The sequence below is a fragment of the Chrysemys picta genome, chromosome 3 (assembly GCF_011386835.1).
Source record: "Chrysemys picta bellii isolate R12L10 chromosome 3, ASM1138683v2, whole genome shotgun sequence".
In the NCBI taxonomy this organism is placed as follows: Eukaryota; Metazoa; Chordata; order Testudines; family Emydidae; genus Chrysemys; species Chrysemys picta.
In genome coordinates this window covers 115,038,072-115,055,867 of record NC_088793.1, presented here as the reverse complement: position 1 = coordinate 115,055,867, position 17,796 = coordinate 115,038,072, and the positions used below count along the sequence as shown (strand labels likewise).

The 17,796-nt window shown below is 42.4% G+C and overlaps 1 protein-coding gene across 7 annotated transcripts in view; it reads right to left on the bottom strand.

The window, feature by feature from the left end:
* ESR1 (estrogen receptor 1) overlaps positions 1-17,796 on the bottom strand; it is a 285,413-nt gene that overhangs the window by 65,950 nt on the left and 201,667 nt on the right. For all 7 annotated transcript variants that reach the window (XM_042846311.2, NM_001282246.1, XM_042846300.2 and 4 more), the window contains 1 exon segment: positions 13,058-13,393. In XM_042846311.2, coding sequence (XP_042702245.2) covers positions 13,058-13,393 — 336 coding nt within the window.

Sequence of the window (17,796 nt, the reverse complement as noted above, 5' to 3'; positions counted from 1 at the left end):
AATTAGTCCACGGCACATCTCATTACTTTCTGATTGAATAAATCATAGTTTTCTCCCAATTCCAATCAAGTTTCCTGAATCTCAAAACAACCAGATTACCCCTGATGAAAATAGACCCCAAAGAGGAGTGTCACAAATCCAAGAGAGAAAGGCAGTTAGCTGAAAGTTCCCAGTCAATGGGATAACTAGGAAAGAGTCACTTCCCTGGTATTCATTTAATTTTGTGCATGGTGTGATAATTGCCTGCAGCAAGTTAGTGATTACATCTATGGACTTTAACCCTAACCTGCAAAGCCACTGAGGAATGCTGGCCTGGGGAGGAATAATTTTGCTTCCTTTCTCTTAATTACACTCAGCCAGTAGTAATTCCTTTTATTTATATGAACACAAATGCTTCACTGGAACATGAGTTCTCCCTGCTCCCAAATGTTCTGCTCACTGAGATCTCATTAATTGCATCAGCAGTTCTTTCTCCTCTTTACATTTTACTGGACTCTGCCCACAACAACAGCTCATGTCTACCCCAAAGTCCTCACACAATTCAAATACAGGGTGGAAAGCTCCACGTGAGTTCATCTATGTTCATTCACAGGCCTTGCTATGACCTGCAGGTTAGTGCACATAACATTCTGCTTAACAAACCCAACAGTTAATATTAGCCTGTTTTAAAAGTCAATGAATAAATCTCTGAAATTCAGTCTAAAGGTAACAACTTGTGCAGCATCTTGGAAGGAGAAAACAAAACAGATGTGCGGTATTTAGGGTGACCAGATGTCCCGATTTTATAGGGACAGTCCCGATATTTGGGGCTTTTTCTTACATGGGTGCCTATTACCCCCCACTCTCTGTCCCGATTTTTCACACTTGCTATCTGGTCACCCTAGCGGTATTAGTGTTAGGCTACTGCTTTAATCTCCTAGGAGTCTTAACAGAGAATTATAAACATTAAAGATGGAAAAGATATTGGGTCGCCTTTCCATATCTTCACTGCTAAAACCCTTACCCACAACTTAGTCAGTCACCTTGATTACCATAACTGTCTATTTTCTGGTTTTCCTCTTCTGTCTCCACATCAAATTCAAACACCTGTCATCACCTTCCAGTCTATATATATACATCTCTGATCTCCTTTCCCCTTACTCCCACTGCTGAACCCTGTGCTCCCCCCCCCCACCCCAAATCCTTACAACTTAATCTTTCTTTTGTTTATTTTTTACCTTCTTGCCTTTGTGTCTTCTAACATGCTACTGCTACTCTTGCGATACTAACTTCCAGTTTTCCCAAACTTTTGAATCAATGTCTTACACGGATATTTCTTTCTTCTCCTTACCTATAATCTCTCCTTGCAGTTTCTTCTCTAAACTATCCTCCCATGTCTTGTCATGTTAATTTGTCTGGTCCATCTTCTATTGGAAGCTCAGTGGGGCAGGGGACATACCTTACTCTATGTTTGTAAAGAATGATGTATATTTATAGACTCATAGACTCTAAGGTCAGAAGGGACCATTATGATCATCTAGTATGACCTCCCGCATGATGCGGGCCACGAAACCTGACCCACCCACTCCTGGAAGAAGTGGCACTAAATAAACTATTCCTACTATTTATTAATAGTCTTGCCCATTGCCTCATCAGAACAGTATTGTTCCTGACAGCATATTCATCAGTATTTTGTCCTGACTAGATATAAACAATTCAAGCGATGGAGCTCTTCACACAGAGACAAGTCCACAAACTAACAGATCAGAGGTTTTACTTGATATTCAGCTTTCTTTTTTTCTTTTGCTTTATTTCATCTCATTACTCCTAGTTATACTTCCCTTGGACCAATACCTCTCTCTATTTGGTGTCTACCATCTTCAGAGGTGTATAGGTGGTTACTATATCCTGCCATCTGGATTTTGATCCCACTTACATCCATGTAAATCAATAGTAACTTCATTGAAGTTACGCTAATATACAGCTGGTTTGGAATCCGAATCAGGTTCATCATCATTTTTCATTTAGCTACACATTTAATTCTCTTAATCTTCCCTAAATATGTGGGGTACCAAACCTCCAGAGTGTGGTATATGCCAGCTCTATCAAAGAAACACACAACTGATTACAAATAGAATATTACTTGATAACATTGTCACAGTCTCCAATACAGCTCATTAGCCAACTCAGATAAGAAAACATAGTGAATATTTTAGAGGATTTAAACAACAGCAACTAGAGTCACTGGCACTAAATGCACTTTATTTGCCTGGATTAACAGCATCAGAGATATAGATTATCTATTGTCAGGAAGGCTACTACACTGAACAGTGCTGCAAACCACCATGTACATAAACACGTACATTTTTATCAAGCATTCTTAAAACTACAATACCCACCTGGGAAAGTGAGGAAACAGACTGACAGAGCAAGGCGGGTACCCAGAAATCACCTACTACAGGACAGGCCCAACAAGGACAATAACAAAACACCTCTGGCCATCACATACAGCCCCCAGCTAAAACCTCTCCAGCGCATTATCCACGATCTACAACCTATCCTGGAAAATGATCCCTCACTCTCACAGACCTTGGGAGGCAGGCCAGTCCTCACTTACAGACAACCTCCCAACCTGAAGCAAATACTCACAAGCAACTACACACCACACCACAGAAACACCAACCCAGGAACCAAACTGGACAGTCCCTCCACAAAAGAATAAATGGACACAAATCGGACATCAGGAATGGTAACATACAAACGCCAGTAATTGAACACTTCAATCTCTCTGGTCATTCTATTACAGATTTAAAAGTCACTATCATTGAACAAAAAAATTTCAGAAACAGACTTCAAAGAGAAACAGCAGAACTAAAATTCATTTGCAAATTTAACACCATTAATCTGGGCTTGAATAGGGACTGGGTGTGGCTGGCTCATTACAGAAGCAGCTTTTCCTCTCCTGGAATTGACACCTCCTCATCTATTATTGGGAGTGGACTACATCCACCCTGATTGAATTGGCCCTGTCAACACTGGTTCTCCACTTACGAAGTAACTCCCTGCTCTCTATGTGTCAGTATATAATGCCTGCATCTGTAACTTTCACTCTATGCATCTGAAGAAGTGAGGTTTTTACCCACGAAAGCTTATGCCCAAATAAATCTGTTAGTCTTTAAGGTGCCACCAGACTCCTTGTTGTTTTTGTAGATACAGACTAACACGGCTACCCCCTGAAACACGTACAGTAGTAATATGCACTTCAGTATATCAGTACTTTCTTTCAAACAACAATTTTTTTTTTTTTTTTGCTGTCAGTAAAACACAGTGTAAAATAGTGGCTATTGTTGGTCCCTTCACACACTGTTCCTAATTTAACAAACAGAGCAATTTAGAAGGTCAAATAAGAAAACAATATCTTAAGAAAATAGCAACTTCTGCAGCTTTAAAATAAAAATTCAGTGCCAAAATGTTTATCTTCTCAGTTCATGAAACCATAAAATAAGTACAGCACCGTGAATCATCTCAAAACTTCAAAGCCTGTATGCCCAATGTACCATTTTAGGGCCATTAAACTGTTCAGCTACTGTACTCAGAATAAATAATTAGCCAAGCTTGTATCAGCTGTGCCAAAAACTGCACCTTTTAATCCAAAACTCCTCAAAACTACTTTCTCTCTCCCCTCTGCCCCTCCACTATTTATACAACCTAAACATCTAGCAAACAACCCCTCAAACACGCTCAACTGTCACACTGAAAGTACTAACTTCCTTCCTTGCACGTGATGCTCCAGATATGAATATAGTGGTATATATGAAAAATAAAATACTGTACATGAATTCCCAGCATTGCTATTTCATCAGGATTGCTATAATACTGTGATGCCTGTGGATGTGTTATTGGCAGCAGGGATAGAACCTAGGACTCCCCTGGGTCTAAAACCATGAACCTTTACTGCCAAAATTAAAAAAAATCCCAAGTATATTAGCTCCAAGGCTGAAGCAGACTCAAAAACATTTATATAGTGCAGACATTAAAGGAGGACAGAGAGCCAGGCTATGCCATCCTAGATCAGACTCTTTACCCATCTACGCTGCTATATTATTTGCACCAGTAGCCTGTACGTGATGCTTCAAAGGAGGTGAAAATAAATCTGCAGTGTACTTAGCCAATTGTGAGCTGCATTGTCACCTGAGAGTTTTCTTCAGGGCCTCAGCTAGCAATCATGTTATACTTTGACACTGTAGATTGCTTTTGGGGGGTACACGGATCAGGCTGTCACATAAGAAAATAGTAATTTAGGAACATCACTCAAGTTACTGGACTGATTCAGATACAATATTCAAATGTGAGGTCAGAATAGATCCAAACCTCAGACACACAATACAATTACAAGAAAGATCTAGATCAACAAGGAAACTCAGAATAGATTTAAAAATGTTATTGAAGCTCATGTTAAAAAAATGATATAATACATAGTTGTGAAAAGAGCGTGTGTATATCTGGGCATAGTACAATAGCTTCCACTTCCATCAACGGAAGGGAAAAATGAATTTAATGGTGACAGTGGCAGCTGTTTCATTTGAGGCTTACTTAGTTCTTTATAGATCCTTTATAGACATAGCAAATGTCATGTTAAATGACTGAGTAGATTTAGCACAGTTATTGAGCTAGAAAAGTTGACATAATATTGATACTTGACATGTTTGTTTTGGTAAATGTAGTAAGAGTCTAGTCTAGTGGTTAGAGCAACAAACCAGGATTCAGGACTGCTAGGCTCTGTCCTTGTTTCTTCCACTGACTCCATGCATTGCACTTTCATCAAGCTACTCAAAATGTGATTCTACTCTGAAAAGTGATTTTATAAAAATGGCTCCTTTTTTGTTCAACAGATCTACTCCCCAAGTCAACATAACCAGGATTAACCCAGCCTGCTTTTTACTGTGCACTAACAGAACTATTTACCAAGTTCCAATTAGTTACACCAATGCAACCCCATTGAAGTCAGTTAAGTTGCACAGGTGTAATTGCAGGCCTAATTGCCTTTATTCCTGGTAAAAATACTCATCTTGACTCTCAAAACCCAGACTGAGTTTGCAGTTAGAAAAAAAAATCCTTTTACTTGTAACTTTAGGAAATTGGATATGGAAATAGTTGATAGATACATTTGGAACATGATATTTTCACAAGATTATTTCTCAGAACAGAAACTCATTTAAATGCAGTCATAGAGCGCTTACGTATGTGTAAAAGGTGTATAATAATGTTTCCCTAATTCAAAAGGTTGCTGTAACGCATACATCAATCAATATTTGTAAAACACTATGAGATATTCAAATGTAAAGTGCTATAAATGGGCAAAATATTATCACTAGATACATCCCCTTTAAATGTTGGTGTTCATAGACTATCTCTGTAGAGAGCCAGTCTACAATTTTAGAGCAAAAGATTTAGGCTCAAAACCTGCAAGGCGTTCAGCACTTTTAACTCACATTAACATCAATAGGCATTTAATGTACAGCGCACCCACAATGAGATGATGAACACCTCAAAGTTCATGATCTGGACTTTTGCACAGGTGCTGTAGCATATTTGTGAAAGTAGGAAAGGCAGTTGTATTTTCACATTCTGTTTGGATGCATAATTGTTGTTGGTAGCCTTTTCAATCATTGAGCGCCACATTATAGAGATATCTTCAGCATGGGTTAAATTTACTGCTGGGCAGAGAGCCAGCACAAGGCCAATGCACTAAGTCTGATTTAAGAGGTGCATAGGTTGTGTGCTGGCCCTCTGGACAGGGATAAATTTCACTTTATGTAAGAGAAAGACAATACAAGATAGTATGTTATAAAAGTATTATCTGTATGAGTTCAGGAGAGCTGCATTAACTCATGAGTGCTGAGGCTACCAATAAGTTTTGCAGATCATGCGCAAAGAATATCAGTAAAACCTCTATACCATACCACACCATCATAGATTCTATTGGCACTGCCTGTATTACAGAAAAGCATTTTAGAAATGTTTGATAGTGTTTTCAAACTTTTATCCAGAATATTTTATATCCCTACACCAAACCAGGCTACCTTATTAATCACAAGTCCCACTGTACAATATTCAGAGGGAAAAAAAATCAAAACTAACATTTTGCAAGGCCCCCTCCTACCACAAACCACTTTTTTATATAAAATCACGCAAAGTTTGAAGTCCTACATCACACAGTCTACTAGTCATAGACTGAAAATTGCCTGTCATGAACACCAGTGTAAACTAATTTTGTGAGGAAAAAATAAACCATTTTGGGAAAAGGTGTGTGGTTTCTTTTTTAAAAAAGCAGTTGTTTGAAACTGCTCAGAGGTTTGGAATTTTGAAAGTAGTCCCACTAGAGGATTAATAGGCAGATGAGATGGACAAAGGTGTATGATTAATGCAATGTATCAGATGGCTCTGCAGTTTATCACATAGATACTTACCACCATGTAGGTAGTCCCATTTCAAATCCCACCATTAAATCACCATTGCCCACTGCATCGAGTTTAAACTTTTTGTCCTTGCCTTAAATGGCCTGCACATATTGGCCTTGCCCTACCTCTCAGATCATGTCCTTATCTTTCTCCTGTGCCCTCTTTACTCTGCCAGTGCAGACAGTCTCACTACTCTATTCATGTTCTTTTGCCACTTCAGTTTCTTCCCTGCTGCCTTTTCTATGGAATAATTACCCAAACCCAGTATGCCAGTGTGACGAAGTGTGGGGGGGGGGGTTCTTGTTTTCTGTGGAGTTTCAATGGTTTGCATGTGGAGGGGGTGGGACTCAGTTTCCCTGGGTGTTACTGGTTTAACGAGGTGAGAGGAGAGGGAGTTTGTTTTACAGAGGACCGGAGAAAGGACTTGGGGACCCAGCCGATGGCCTGGAGGATGGATACCCCAGCGACCAGTGACCTGGCGACCTGGCGACCCGGAGGCCCAGCTGAGGAGACGCAGCCGGTTCTGGACAGTGGGCGGACAGTGGGCTGCAGAGTGAGGACCCAGTGACCTAACCAGCCGGTTCCAGCCAGAGGACAGAAGTGAGGAGAGGAGGCCCCAGTTTACGACCCTGTTTGCCTGGAGAGAAGACAAGCGGGGCCTGGGGCGGGTGATCTCAGATGCCCAGCTGGGAAGCAGGGGGGCTCTGGGCTGGAGAGGGGGAGCAGGCAGAGTCCAGCCAGAGGCAGAGAGACTGGGATGTGCTGGGCTGAGGGAGGCCAGGCCTGAGGCCCTGATAGTTTCCTGTGCTGTGTTCAACCCTCAATAAACCCTCCTGTTTTATGCTGGCTGAGAGTCACTCCAGTCTAGAGAACAGGGTGGCATCAACCCCTTTGGGGGTGAAGGCCCGGGGGGGTCCAGAGCGAGTGGACTCCCTGAGGGGGCCCACGGCGAGAAACAGGTGTGCTAAGGCTCCGAGAGGTGCGGCTCCAGGAGGTGGAGGGGCCTGACCCCGAGAGAGAGTGGACCCCCGAGAAGGGCTGTCTCACTAACAGGGGCACCCCCCACGGACCACACGGGGCCAAGAGTGGGCATGATCTGTGAGTCTGTGACAGCCAGGTCCTCACCCTCTTTCATGTTCAAATGGCTCTTGAAGATTCACACCTTCCACAATAACCACACACGGCTCCACTCTGCTCCCCATTCCATGGGCCGCTCCAACCGTCCCACAAACTGCTCAGCTCTGCCAGCCGCTCCACTCCACCAGCCGTCCCATGAACCGCTCCAGCTGCCCCCGCAAATGGCTCAACTCCGCTCTGTGCTGCTCCGCTCCGCTCGCTGTTCCATGGGCCGTTCCAACCGTCCCACAAACTGCTTGGCTCTGCAAGCTGCTTAGCAATATATCTTCAGGCTCCCCCACTGGTTAACACAGCACTCAGCTCAGCAATTTTAGCTCTTTTAGTGATTTCAGCTTGTAGTAGGGGAGCTGCAATGCTGGTGCACCATTGGCCCAAAGTGAATTCAATTCAGCAACTTCTAGCTAGACTCCTAATGGAAGCAAACTTAGCTCTGCTATTCAACAATGGAGAGAGGGGACAGTGCAACTGGTGTTCCAGGCCCTCAAAGGGGGCCCATACCATCAGGTACATATACCTGTCCCCAATCTCTCTCAATTCACTGGGTTTTGTAACCCATGCCCCTTGTCTAGCAAGTGCTACTTAGTTACTGGTGACTCCCTGTGTCATACAACAGTTCCACTGGCCTTGATTCACAGAATCAGAGTAACAATACTTTATTCTTCCTGCCCCAATAACAGAGAAACTGGGGATCCCACACCAGCCAAAGTAACCACTTTCAGTTGTTGTTGTCCCAGGCTAGGCGGGTGGGTGCGCCTATGCAAACAAGATCAGCCCCTGAAGTTCTTTTCCACCCTCGCCATAATTCACCACCAGATGTCAGGGTAGAGCTTATCCTGACTCTGCTTACATGGGGATGGAGCAGAAATCCTCCAGGGACATCTCCAGAAAGCTCTCCTTCATGTACTCCCAAAGCCTTTGCAAAAGGTTTCTGGGGGGGACTGCCTTATCCCGTCCACCATGGTAGGACACTTTACCATGCCAGGCCAGTAGCACGTAGTCTGGAATCATTGCATAACAAAGCATGGCAGCGTATGGTCCCGGTGTTTGCTGGCATGCAGACAACATCCGTTCCTTATCTCTCTTTGTTATCCTCAGGAGAGTGATATCATTCACGGTCACCTGGTTGAAATGGGGTGATTTTATTAAGGGGACATTCAGAGGTGCCCGTTCCTCCTCAGAAGTTTCACACTGTAGCCTGGCCAGTCACAAAACTCGTTTTCAAAGCTTCTCTGATGCGCACCGCGCCCTGTTGTACTCTTCTAACCACCTTGGTGTCTGGCTGCGCGTAATCAGCGGCCAGGTGATTTGCCTCAACCTCCCACCCTGCCCTGCCATAAATGTCTCCCCCTTACTCTCACAGATATTGTGGAGTGCACTGCAAGCAGCAATAACAATTGGAATATTGGCTTCGCTGAGGTCTATCCGAGTCAGTAAACTGCGCCAGCGCACTTTTAAATGTCCAAATGCACATTCTACCACCATTCGGCACTTGCTCAGCCTATAGTTGAACAGGTCCTGAGTACTGTCCAGCCTGCCTGTGTACGGCTTCATGAGCTATGGCATTAAGGGGTAGGCTGGGTCCCCAAGGATAACGATAGGCATTTCAACATCCCCAACGGTTATTTTCTGGTCCGGGAAGAAAGTCCCTTCCTCCAGCTTTTGAAACAGACCAGAGTTCCTGAAGACGCGAGCATCATGTACCTTTCCCGGCCATCCCACGTTGATGTTAGTGAAACATCCCTTGTGATCCACCAGGGCTTGCAGCAGCATTGAAAAGTACCCCTTGCGGTTTATGTACTCAGTGGCTTGGTGCTCCGGTGACAAGATAGGGATATGGGTTCCGTCTATCGCCCCACCACAGTTTGGGAATCCCATTGCAGCAAAGCCATCCACTATGACCTGCACGTTTCCCAAAGTCACTACCCTTGATATCACCAGGTCTTTGATTGCGTTGGCTACTTGGATCACAGCAGCCCCCACAGTAGATTTGCCCACTCCAAATTGATTCCCAACTGACCGGTAGCTGTCTGGCGTTGCAAGCTTCCACAGGGCTATCACCACTCGCTTCTCAACTGTGAGGGCTGCTCTCATCCTGGTATTCTGGCACTTCAGGGCAGGGGAAAGCAAGTCACAAAGTTCCATGAAAGTGCCCTTACGTATGTGAAAGTTTCGCAGCTACTGGGAATCGTCCCACACCTGCAACACGATGCGGTCCCACCAGTCTGTGCTTGTTTCCCAGAATCGGCGTTCCATGCCATGATCCTCCCCCAGTAACACCATGATTTGCACATTGCTGGGGCCTGTACTTTGTGAGAGGTCTATGTCCATGTCAATTTCCTCATCACTCTCGTCACCGCGCTGCAATCGCCTCCTCGCCTGGTTTTGCTTTGGCATGTTCTGGCTCTGCATATACTCCAGGACAATGCGCGTGGTGTTCATAGTGCTCATAATTGCCACGGTGATCTGAGCGGGCTCCATGATCCCAGTGCTATGGCGTCTGGGCTGAAAAAAAGGCATGAAACTATTGTCTGACGGAGGGAGGGAGGGAGGGGCGAGTGACGACATGGCTTACAGGGAATTAAAATCAACAAAGGTGGCTGTGCATCAGGGAGAAACACAAACAACTGTCACACAGAATGGCCACCCCCCAAGATTGAACTTAAAACCCTGGGTTTAGCAGGCTGTAGATTTCACGGAGGGAGTGGGAAGCAAATGAATAGAACAAATCTGGTCCATTTATCTTTTACATCTTAGGCTGGCAGGAGACGGTGCAGCATGACTGATAGCCATCGGCATCTTCTGGGTGCTTGGCAGAAGATGCTGCATTATGACTGCTAGTCATCATCGTCAAGAAGGTTCAATAGGACTGCCGGCAGGACTGAGTCTCCAGGAGACAAAACATGTCTGCCCAGGTGCCTCTGACCCAACTCACGGAGGAATACGACCATGATGGATACCAATCGTAATACACCATCCACTGCCAAAAGGCAAGGAGCTGCTGCTGTGTAGCAATGCAGTACCATGTCTGCCAGCACCCAGATGACATATGGTGACGGTGAGCTGAGCTGAGCGGGCTCCAGGCTTGCCGTGGTATGTTGTCTGCACAGGTAACCCAGGTAAAAAGGCGTGAATCGATTCTCTGCCGTTGCTCTGATGGAGGGGGAGGGGCCTGACGACATGTACCCAGAACCCCCCGCGACACTGTTTTTGCATCATCAGGCATTGGGATCTCAACCCAGAATTCCAATGGGCGGCGGAGACTGTGGGAACTGTGGGATAGCTACCCACAGTGCAACGCTCCGGAAGTCGATGCTAGCCTCGGTACTGTGCACGCGGTCTGCCGACTTAATGCACTTAGAGCATTTTATGTGGGGACACACAAAATCGACTGTATAAAACTGATTTCTATAAAACCGGCTTCTATAAATTCGACCTAATTTCATAGTGTAGACATACCCTAAATTAACACGCTCATCTGTGAGACAAGGTGGGTGAGGTAATATCTTTTATTGGACCAACTTCTGTTGGTGAGAGAGACAAGCTTTCACACTACGCAGAGCTACGAGCTACATATGATCATCCATCTCTCCTTGTAAGTCCTTGTCTCTCTACCCCTCCTTAGGAAGCAGCTTTCTTTCTTTGTGTTGTGTGGCACTTGACAGTGACATTAATATATATATGACATACTAATAAAACATGTAATATATACAAATGGCTGACAGTCTGAACTGTTGATTTTCCAGTTTCAGAAGACTTTTTTACAATGGCATATACTTAGTAATACATGCTGCTTTTTATCATAAACAGCTGTATTCCAGTAGTAAGCAACTTTATGGATTTCTCATCAGTGATAATTACAACAATAAAAATAGGTTTCAGAGTAACAGCCGTGTTAGTCTGTATCCACAAAAAGAAGAACAGGAGTACTTGTGGCACCTTAGAGACTAACAAATTTATTAGAGCATAAGCTTTCGTGGACTACAGCCCACTTCTTCGGATGCATCCGAAGAAGTGGGCTGTAGTCCACGAAAGCTTATGCTCTAATAAATTTGTTAGTCTCTAAGGTGCCACAAGTACTCCTGTTCTTCTTTTAACAATAAAAATTAATTTTAGTTCCCCAAACACAATTTATTCTCTATCTGAATATATTCATTAAATTAACAAACCAAACCCAAATGCCATAGAAGACTAACTTCTTCACTTAACACTGCAAAATGGACTATAGATAAATAATTAATTTAGAATGGGACAAATTCATCCCAATTGTAACTTCATAGGCTTTAACAGAGACTTATACTCTCACTGACTTTGAATCAGGCCCTAAAAATGCAACTATGTTAAAAATAAAATTCCCCATGTGATTTCCTTTAAGTTTCTATGAGAAATGACACATCCCTTACAGCTTCTCATTGATCACAGCTTGAGCCCACAAAGTGACATGTGAAAGGTGGTAAAAAAAAAAAAGAACACATAAGGACTAGAAAAAGATTGTGTATGTTATTGATTTACTAAGTAAAGTTTTGCCAAGTTTAAGTAAAGGACACAGAAAAGAGGCATGACCTACAGCATTTGACCTAACTAAATCTGTAGTAGTGGACATTCTCAGAACAGTTGTTCACAGAATCTACATAATATTAATGAAATAAAGGGCTAGAATATGAAATTAAAGTGATTAAAAATTGGCTAAACTAGGCAAAATACACTACTATGTATATTGTACCAGTAGGCCTAGTAAAGAGAAGTGCTGTGATAAAATTAAAGATTCAGCATTCAAAATAAATGTTTAGTGAATATAATGCTTATGAAAGCATTTGATTGATAGCTCTGGAGGCTAGTATCTTCTTTTTATCCACAGAACAGGATCAGTCCATCCAGCAGAAATGCAATCTTCCCCACACTACCCTGTCAATGACCTTCAACTCGGACGACTTCAGATATCAAGAGGGTTTGTAATGACCATTCACTGGTTTCTCTGCTTGGACTGTCATCAAGGGTGCCAATCAGTGCCAAATTTGGTAGCGTTTTTGATCTGGACACCTGTGTGCTAGGAAATAGACCCAAGATAACTAGCCCATTTCACATAGGCCTCTGAACATCTTTTATACAGTAATAACTTGCATTTGTGACAGATCTAGGCAAAGTTTGATTCACTGACCTGGCAATGAAAGACTATATCCTGGTGCCAGTTACCCCCAAGCTACCTAGTATATTTGCCAGACAATATATTATAATGTACAGTAATGAATTTTTCTTAACAAGATTTTTTCCCTAAAATTTTACCTGTGTTTCCCAAAGTTTCCTTCTAAGGAGCACCACATGAAGTTTGTAATTTTACAAATAAGGATATTTAAAAGAATGATTTGTAGATAATGAGGAAACTGTGTCTGTGGAGTAGGGAGAGGGAGAAGGAAATTTCTTCACTTAAATGTAATATTGGAACTTTTCCAGTTAACCAGTGTTCAAATGATCTGTTTCCTTACCTGGGACCCTTTTTGCCCAGTTGATCATGTGCACCAGTTCCCTGTCTGCAAGGTTGGTCAACAGGGTCATCATGGAGGCTTCACTGAAAGGTCTGTTAGGATCATACTCTGAATAGACTATGGGTGGTTCAGCTTCCAGTAAGGCACTGACCATCTGCTCTGCTGTAAGGGACAAAGCTGGACTGTTCTTCTTGCTATGCTTAATCACAAGAGGACTTGTCCAGAGGGTGGGGGTTCTCATCTCAGTAGAAGAAGTCCCTGCAATCCTGGCATCCTGTTCCTCTCTTTGACGTTTGTGTTTCAGCATACGTCCGCCTCTGCGGTCTTTTCGGATCCCTGGAGAGACATAAGAATATGATTAGCTACCTTTCCTTAAACTTGTACAACTAATCATGTTTATAACTTCAACCAATCAGCAGATCTTTGGGTAGAGTCATGCAGCACTTCTTTTGGGTTTGTTTTCCCAAGAAGCAACAGAGGGTCCTGTGGCACCTTTAAGACTAACAGAATTATTGGGAGCATAAGCTTCCGTGGGTAAGAACCTCACTTCTTCAGATGCAAGTAATGGAAATCTCCAGAGGCAGGTATAAATCAGTATAGAGATAAAGAGGTTAGTTCAATCAGAGAGGGTGAGGTGCTCTGCTAGCATCCCAAGAATCAGTTGTAAACACAGAATCTTAAGCTAGTACACAGGGGGAACGTTATGTATATCTGTAAAGTAGAATATTAAGAATGCTTCTTTATTGTAAGTGATTCAGAACATTTAAATGGATTTGGTTTTGGGACAGGCTTGTCAACCACCAGCCTGGGGGAGCCATGATTTGATGCTCCACTCCTCTCAAAAAATAAAAAAATCAGTAACTGAACTGAATAAATATTGTCCTACTATATGAACTGCCAAAGCATGCCCTAGCTTCTAGCATACAACTAATCACACACGTTTCACTGAGCAGGTCATCAGGGATAGCTGCACGCTATGTGTGGCTCAAATAGATAACAAATGTTGGACTCCAAAACTGCTCATGAATGCTGCGGTGCTAGTGTTGAAAGCCATAAGAGGTTTGAATCCACAAACTATTTTAATTATAACTTAATCCAGCACCGAACACTTGTTCTTTGTTAGTGGGGAAGAACCACTCAGGGAGGTTTTCCCCATCATATGTTGTTCAGATACTATGGTAATGAGTGCTACATAAGCAGACAAAAACTATATAATAAGGATAAATATAAAATGAGAAGATAGGTCACATGGCAACCCTCTTGTTAAGTGAAGAGAAGCACAGAAAATACACCTGGACTGTAAGCTTTCTGGAGCATGAACTGTCTTTGTTCCTTATTTGGATAGTGCTTAGCACAGTGAGGCCCTGATCCTTGATTGGGATACCTGCCATAGTAGTCATAACAGCAGCAGTAACAACAGAAGGCCTGGTCTGAGCAGAACAAATTCTCCCTTTGTGGAAAAAGTTACAAGGAAAAATAGTCTGAAGGGGCCTAGGTGGGTTCCATCAATGCAGAGAGAAGACAGAGGTCAGATAGGGAACTGGGGAGGAGGCTGGGAGAATAGTTTAGAACAGAGGTTCTCAAACTGGGTTCGGAACTGGGAGGTTATTCCATGGGGGGTCGTGAGCGGTCAGCCTCCACCCTAAACCCTGCTTTGCCTCCAGCATTTATAATGGTGTTAAATATATAAACAAGTGTTTTTAATTTATAAGGGGGGGTCGCACTCAGAGGCTTGTACTCACTTTGTACTTTGTACTCACCAGTACAAAAGTCTGAGAACCACTGGTTTAGAAGAACCACCAGAGAGTGGTCAAGAGATATCATGCTGATTGGGTGGGGTGGATGTGTCATATTGGGCACTCACTGCACCCACTGAAAAGCAATTCATCTCAAGCCCTCTCAAAGGTGTCAAAATCGTCATGCTTATGGGCATGCTTTAAATATAACAAGGGGTCCCAAATTTGGTAGCATTGACACCACACTCCCCACCCCAGCACAGTGCTTTCTTTCTGTAAACAAACATCCATATAAATGGTTTTCAAACTTTTCCATAATGTGAATCAATGTTACAAGATAAGACACCCACCCACCCACACACACACTCCATAAAGAAAAGGAGGGTGGCCATGACTCTCCTGAAACCTGTTCATGACTTCCAGGCTGAGAATCTCTGATCTATATGAATAAACATCTTCCCACAGAAAATGACATTTCACTGAACCAGGGCAGTGTGAAGAGGGCAGAAATTTTATTCTACTCTACTAATACTCTGTAGCTCTGCTAACCATATTCAATGAATCTTTCCACATACACTGGGTTCATTACATCTCTCACACCCATCACCTGACCTTTTCATGTTTTACCCATTAGTTAAACTAATATTTTTTCTAAGCCAAGTACCTTAAAAGGTTTGCTATTCCCATTTTTCATAAATTCATTGCTATTTTTCCTACCACAAAGGCTTCCTAACAGCAGGAACAAAAGACATATTGGCAAAACTTCATCCTACACCAATTCTCACAAGTAGATTACTGGAGACTATTGAATAAGAGATCTTAACTACAATTTTCTATTGCATGGTTTATAGGACTATGATGTTTGTGAATTAAAACTTGCCTATGAAATCAGCAAGCACAATTGTGCGAAAAAAAGCCATGTGGTTCACATATACTAGAGCACATCATAACTTCACCACATCCTGGATTATAGAATCGCTGATTCAACACATCTCTGGTTTAAAAAAAAATTCAGATTGATTGAAATATAAAATGTGCCTGTCTATGAAACCTGTTAACATTTACCCGCTTGCTGTGATTAGCATTATAGAATCGATTGACATGCAAATTCATGCCCATTTTGTGTAGGCCAAGCCCACTCCAAAACCCATCTATTAAAAATCACCACTTGGCATTAGCAAGAATGCAACATTCTGTTGTGTGTGAAAAAGACTTTTTCTTATATGCTTTGCCCATCCAGTCATTCCTTCTTCCCAGATCATTGTTTCACAGAATGATAGGTTTGGTGTTAGTAGAGGTTGAAACCAGAAGACCACATCTGAACTGGCACTGAGGTCATAAGAAAGCTTTGCGCCTGGGGGTAGAGGCAAGATGGTCTCATCACAATTCCTCCTCACACATTCTCAATACCACCAAATTATTTACATTCCTGATAAAGTCACATGGCTCATTACAGCAAAGAAGATCAGAGAACATTCACTTAGAGCACAACATGTGATATGCTGTAAACCAACACCAGATAGTGCCATTCAGTGGTCAAATAGACCTGCACTGAAGACAAAAAAAGATTACATGAACATTTTAGGCCCAGAAATATTCCAAGATTCAATAAGTGTATACACTAATAATTAATTTCCATACAGGTGAATTTTGTCTTGCAAATTTAAGTCACCAGTAAAGTTGGCTGGCCTATATTTCTTATATCTGACACAGTAGTGAAGCATCTAAGTAGATGTCTGGTGTAACCAATTATTGTACAGTATCTTTTTTTTTGCTATATTTGTGTGAGGGCTTTTTTTTTCCTCTTCAAAAACACAATATACTCTTCTATAGTTAAGGTTTAAAGTTTGACTCTTAAGTGCTCTACAATCCATGTTTACTCCGATTTTCTACAAGTTTTGTCTATGTTCTAAATATGTTCTTCCGGAAACCAATCACACTATGGAGCTGATCCTGCACAGCAATCCACACACATGGGGTCCCACTGACTTTACACAAGCATACAGGTCCATATGGGCCAATCCCTGTGCAGGATCAAGATCAAATTTAAAAATGGAAGATTCCTCACTAGCAAGGCATGGATAAAATTACCAAAATGTTTGTGTTCCTGTAATCAAGATGCAGAGGGCAAGATCCTCACATGGTGTAAAAGTTAGCTGAGTTCCATAACACTAGCTCAGGATATAAACCCAAAAGACTATTTCTGTACTAAACAAGAAAAAACACATTGGAGAGACAGAGCATGTAGTTGTTGCTTTGGCTCACTTGTTTTTGATAGATGTGCCAAAATTGTTCTACACACCCACATTTCATTCCTGGACACCTCCTGATAGTGTTCATGATTATTGCTAGGAGCAGAGGGTTTGAAGTAATTTCTAAAGGTAAGGTACTGCATTGTAGGATGGAGCTAGGAGGATCTGACAACTTCATGAGTCTGCTAAACTTGTTGCCTTTTATCCATACTGCAGAGGCACATTTGTAGACCTTCATCAGTTCACCAGAATTAAGCTAAATATCTCATTCCAGTGATGATTAGTGGTACAGTCAACTGGGACACAAAACATGGTACAGTCATGCATATGACAAGCAATACACTCAATGCTTGTTAAATTTTTTTGTAAAATACTGTGCTAATATGTAGTATATACATTGCAGCACAAGGCATTGCAAATAGTGGCTTCTGGTGACATCTTTTTGCCTATGAATGCAATTTAAGGTGTTGAAAGTGATCTTTAAAGTCTTATCTGGGTTGGACCATATATACCTGAGATATCACCTGTCTCTCTGTTTCAGCACGATCTTTCAGATCAACTAGAGTGCAGTGTTCTTTCTAATATTGCCTTGACTTGCATAGGTGGTGGCTGCTGATAGGACAACTACAGTACTGAAATTCACTTCCACAGTGTTTCAAAAGAGCCAGTTTGTCAACCTTCAGTGCATGGTGTAAAGACCATCTATTTTCACAGGGCTCTGCCTGGTGGTGAAAGTGGGGAATATACGGTA